Genomic DNA, 6,000 nt, shown 5'->3' with positions numbered 1-6,000 from the left:
GATACACGTACGACCGAGTGGCTGCGCTGCTTGTGTCACGTAGCTGTCACTGTTTGGCAGCCCTGATGTTGGGTTTGCGTGGTTTTCCCATGTTCAAACTAAGCAAATGCTGGGACTGTACCTTAATTAAGGCCACGGCTGCTTCCTTTCCTATCGCATCGTCGTCATAAGACCTATCTGTGTCGGTGTGACGTAAAGCACATTTGCGTGCAACAATCCAACCCGTTGAGTACATTCGTGTCCGACTCGTTGGCTGAATGGTCAGCGTACTGGCCTTCGGTTCAGAGGGTCCCGGGTTCGATTCCCGGCCGGGTCGGGGATTTTAACCTTAATTGGTTAATTCCTACGGCACGGGGGCTGGGTGTATGTGTTGTCTTCATCATCATTTCATCCTCATCACGACGCGCAGGTCACCTACGGGTGTCAAATAGAAAGACCTGCAACTGGCGAGCCGAACCCGTCCTGGGATATCCCGGCACTAAAAGCCATACGCCATTTCATTTTTAGTACATTCGTCAATACGCCCCTTAAGGGCACCTGCACTGAAACCTGTCAATTTTGTAGGTTAATACTTAAGGAGCTACGTGTTCCCAGACTATCAACCGGTACTCACCTCTTAACATCGACTAGAACAAGATACATTCCGAATACCAACCACCTATCACCAGTAGTTTACCAACTCTGATGCACAGGTAACAGTCACTCTCTTCCAGAACCTCAACTACAGTTTTCTCAGAATAAAACGAGTCATCATTATTTTCCTACAAGTGAATAACAATAACAGAGGCAATATCCAAAACGTATTTCACCCCCTTACAGTGGGATATACAAACGTTTGGAGATCCTTAGTGCGATAATATCGTAGCTTTTAGAAGAATAAACAGTTTGACTGCTAGAGTTCTTAAGGTTCAAACGAAAAGACTGAAACAAGACAGTGTTCGAAATGTGATATTAGCTGACAGCTGCCGTATTCAGATAGTCCTTTCGTTATACGAGCGTACGCATATAGTCTTTACTCCATTCAACCAATGAATTTGTCACTTTAGTGTCCTTGAAGCAACACACCATGTTCTCCGTGCCAACAGCTACCTGACATACCTCATGTCTGAATATTACGAGCCGCCGTGAAGATAATGAGACGAGTCATCTGACAGCTCGTACAACAAAAGGACTATCTGAATATGGCAGCTGTCAGCTAATATCACATTTCGAAAAGTGTCTTGTTTCAGTCTTATCGTTTGAACCTTAAGAACTCTAGGAAAAAGTAAATGTAAATGTAAATGGGTAAATGTATATTCTTTGTAAAATCGAGCTGGGAACCCAAAAATTGTAAAACTAGGGGCTTGTAGCCCAAGAATGTTCAAGTTCGGAAATCTTGGATCTTTCTAAATCTTCGTTCTAATTTGCTATGTCATTGTTATTTCACTAAGTGAAAAGTTGTTAAAGTTTTGTTATTTTCGAAAAATATAACCTTTGTTAAAATTTTAAATTAACTTTGACTTTGTAGTTAGACCCATTCATCCCGGCACCTTCTTTCACCTCTGCTGGTCCACGGGTAAGCCCTGTAACAATTATTATTATTATTATTATTATTATTATTATTATTATTATTATTATTATTATTATTATTATTATTATTCACGTGCTCCACCAATTGCTTGCTGAACGTGATTGTCAGCTGACTTTATCGGACATACATAGGAATCAAAAATAAGTCTCTATCTGAACAAGTAATTTCGCAAGTGAACTACTTAACAGTACTTAACTTAAGAAGGTCGGGATACACAGTTTAGTGCTTGAATTCCTCATTTTAGCAGCCTGGCGGAGCCTGTCTTTACGGCCTGCTTTAAGTATCTCCGTGCAGTGTCGTAGTAGGGTAAGTTTCATGTAGCCAAGTGTACAAAATAGATACGTCACAACAGGTCATGTTGCTACTAGTTTCACGTCAGACCGACACAGAGATGTCCCATGACAACAGGCATGACGTGACTGTCATTTGCCTGGTGTGAAAATGAGGAAGAAACGAAAAACCTCTTCAGGGCTCCCTCATTAACTTTGCAACATTTAGGATCGTAGTTTGACTGAAACATAAGCAAGGAAAGTCTTTCAAGTTCAGATCAGAAAGTCGGTTTCTATTTCGTAGTTTGAAGATCATAAATCATCCCCTTTTTGCTCCTACACTGCGGCCGTGCGTGTTTGCACGCTTCCTCTGCCGGCCGATACCGAAGTAGCGGCAGTTCTCTCCCGAAGTGTATCCATATGGGCAGGTGAAAGTAGACCGTAAGGTGATGACGATTATTATTTACATCGATACAGCCATCAGTGAGCTACCTGCCTCTCTCCCTTAGAGTTACATCGTTTTGTTTACACAGTAACCACAGGATTCTCAACCTGACGCTCATTTTCAGCCGTTCTTCCGCTAAGATGTTCCGCGGTTTAGCAGGTTCTTCCTCTGGATCCTCCCCCAGCTCGCATCTGTCTTCCTAAAGACGGTCCTCTCCATTATGTGGTCTCTTCTTACATCATTTATCAGCATTATTTTTTGTGCACCTCCTTCAGCAGAGGGGATGGGATTTCCACTTTTTTTCTATAAAGTGAGCTATTTATGCGGCAATGTCTCCGGATTCTTCTCTTCAGGTGATCATTAACCTTTGTTTCTTCATAATGGACACTTCCTTTCCTTGTTCTCATTGGAGGTATCTTCCATTTCTGCAGCGTACAGGCATGTCGGTCTGACTATTGAGCAGTAGTGTCTCAGTTTAGCCCGGCAGGAGAATGATGTGGGTCTGTTAGTGTCATGGCTCGCTCTAAATGCCAATTTTATCGTCCTTGCTTCGCCCCCTCCTCCATCCCAGTGCTTCCTTTCCATTATCATTCGGGGTAATCATCTCGCCAAGGTATTTCAATTTCATGGTCCTCCAGATAATCCGATAAGCTGTCACAATGCTTTGAGTGGAGTCCATCTTTCCCGAATCCATATACTCGGTCTTTACAAATGAGATCCGTAAGCCTGTTTTAGCAGTTATCCCATGTTTTACTGCTATGAGCACATCATCATCAGCGAAAAGTGATGTCTGTGCTTTTCACATTCCATTCTCACTCCATTTTGAAGATCACGTTCGGTAAACTTTTTCCTCCACACACTGATTGCGTTCTCAATTGAACAGGACTGGGGAAAGGCAATGGGGAGGTATTATTATTACTACTATCGAGTTGCAGTGCTGTTCACCACCCAGGTCATTTGCTCATCGCTAATCACTATTGCTTCAGCAGGAAGATCACATGTCTTGCAGTGGCGTACTGCTAATTTAACCTTTGTTTTTCAGAGTGAAAGGAACTGCTTTTCGTTCAGGAGCATACCTTCATCATGACTGCCACCAGTGTAGAGGAGCTTGGTTCGATGCTCCAGAGGTTCGGAGTAGTGGACTACATTGTATTTACTCTGATGTTACTGATATGCGCTGTTATTGGTATCTACTACGGGTTCATCAGCAAGCAGGTGACAGCAGATGACTACTTGATGGGCGGCCGGAAGATGACGATCTTCCCTGTCTCCATGTCTCTTATAGCCAGGTACAAGACCATTTTTACTATTGTTATTATTATTATTATTATTATTATTATTATTATTATTATTATTATTATTATTATTATTATTATTATTATTATGTGTGTGGTTCACTGTGTGGGTTACTGTAGTCAGGTCTTAGTTCGTGAACCATGGACAATGGCTGAGTGGCCTAGTAAGTGGTCCTGAGAGTCGGGATACCAGTTGCTATGGGCTGGGAGTGGTCAACTCAGACATTTTCTGAGTAATGGTCCCCCTTGTGCTCAGGCGGCTATGACTAGGCAATCCACTCGTTATAGGATTGATACTCACTTGGACTATGTGTAAGTAGGGTAGCATCCTGCTTCACAGTACACGCTCAGAATGTTTTAAGCAAGTCTCGGACCTGTCCGAGTAACAGATTCCCACTCCAAATTGACAGGCGAGGGACTCATTGGAAACAACTTGGCGAACGAAATGGAATTCGATGGGGAACTATTAATATTAATGGGGCATATGGAAGAAAGAAAATAGAACTGGCTGAGTCAGCAAAGAGGATGCATCTGGATGTGCTAGGAGTTGATGATGTTCAGGTAATGGGAGATAATGAGGAAGAGATACTGTAGGAGATTATAAGTGGTAATTGGCAGGTGTTAAAAAGGGAGGGGCAGAGTGTGGAAAACTATTGCACGCAACCTAGTTTCTGCTAGGCACGTAATTGGCAGATGGAGGAATTAGGACGAGAATTGTATCAGTATATTCACCATGTGAGGGTGCAGATGAGAATGAAGTTGACAAGTTTTATGAATCATTGGGTGTCATCGTAGTCAGGGTCAACAGCTAGGATAGGACAGTGCTAATGGGCAATTTCATCACGATAATTGGAAATAGAACTGAAGGATACGAAAGGATGACTGGTGAATGTGGGGAAGATATGGGAGCTAAGAGGAATGGGAGGTGTTTGCTGAACTTCTGTGCTAGTCTAGATTTAGCGGTTACGAATACATTCTTCATACATGGGAGGTTCGGGGCGCCAGATCATAATAAACTATATCTTAACCGACTTTGAATCCAGGAAATCTGTTATGAATGTTCGGGTCTTCCGGGGATATTTTGATGATACTGACCACTATCTGATCTGTAGTGAACTAAGGATCTCTAGGCCTAGGATAGTGAAATCTGTCTGCTGACGAATAAGAGTAGAAAATCTCCAGGACGAGGAAATTAGACAGATCTACATGGATATGATTAGCGATAAGTTCCAAACAATGGCCAGTTAGAAGGTTCAGGATATAGAAAGAGAGATTCAGGATATAGAAAGAGAATGGATGGCATACAGGAATGCTTTAGTAGAAACATCAAGGGAATACCTAGGAAGAACTATGTGTAAAGAAGGGAAAAAGCAAACAGCTTGGTGGCATGATGAAGAGAGAGGAACTTGTAAACGTAAAAAGAAGGCATATCAGAAATGGCTCCAAACAAGCACTGATGCAGACAGGGAATTGTACGTAAATGAAAGAAACAAAGCGAAACAAACAGTTGTTGAATCCAAAAATAAGTCATGATAAGATTTTGGTAATAACTTGGAAAGGCTAGGTCAAGCAGCAGGGAAACCTTTCTGGGCAGTAATAAAGAATCTTAGGAAGGGAGGTAAAAAGGAAATGAAGAGTGTTTTGGGTAATTCAGGTGAACTCAAAATAGATTCCAGGGAATCACTGGATAGGTGGAAGGGATATTTTGAAAATCTTCTGAACGTAAAAGGAAATCTTCCTGGTGGTGTTGCGAACAATCAAGCTCATGGGGAGGAGGAAAGTGATGTTGATGAAATTACGCTTGAGGAAGTGGAAAGGATGGTAAATAAACTCCATTGTCACAAAGCAGCAGGAATAGATGAAATTAGACCTGAAATTGTGAAGTATAGTGGTGGTGGTGGTGATTATTGTTTTAAGAGGAAGTACAACTAGGCAACCATCCTCAATATAACACTAATCAGAGAGAAAAACTGGAAGGGATCCGACACTTCGAAAAATGAAGGTATCGGTCAAAGAAAGACAAGGGGCACGAAGGGCGTGAAAATGAAAGACTTCCTAGCCCTCGCAAACCTATAAGCGTCGGGGGCAGAAAAGGACGAGAATGGACCAACGGATGTCCGATAGGATAGATTAAAGTGAGGCGCCTGGCACAAGTAAGTGGAAGCAATGCCAGGACTCAGCCAAGGGCCCCGTGCTTGCCAACCCACGCTCCATAATTCAGAGACCCTGGGACCCCTATTATTCGCCTCTTACGACTGGGAGGGGATACCGTGGGTGCTAATTATACCACCCTCACCCACAGGGAGATGAAGTATAGTGGGAAGGCAGGGATGAAATGGCTTCATAGAGTAGTAAGATTAGCATGGAGTGTTTGTAAGGTACCTTCATATTGGACAAAAGCAGGAATTGCACGTATCTATA

General features: G+C 42.5%; 1 protein-coding gene across 1 annotated transcript in view; it reads left to right on the top strand.

Annotated features, from left to right (window-relative positions):
- The first annotated feature begins 3,367 nt into the window (after positions 1 to 3,367).
- The window catches only part of LOC136875843 (sodium-coupled monocarboxylate transporter 1-like), a 138,532-nt gene continuing 135,899 nt past the window's right edge, over positions 3,368 to 6,000 (top strand). The window contains exon 1 of the mRNA XM_068228212.1: positions 3,368 to 3,573. Coding sequence (XP_068084313.1) covers positions 3,368 to 3,573 — 206 coding nt within the window. The remainder of the gene's footprint in view (positions 3,574 to 6,000) is intronic.

This window comes from Anabrus simplex, chromosome 6 (genome assembly GCF_040414725.1).
Source record: "Anabrus simplex isolate iqAnaSimp1 chromosome 6, ASM4041472v1, whole genome shotgun sequence".
NCBI lineage: Eukaryota > Metazoa > Arthropoda > Insecta > Orthoptera > Tettigoniidae > Anabrus > Anabrus simplex.
The sequence above is the reverse complement of the archived record's forward strand: the minus strand, read 5'-3'. Positions and strand labels throughout refer to the sequence as shown.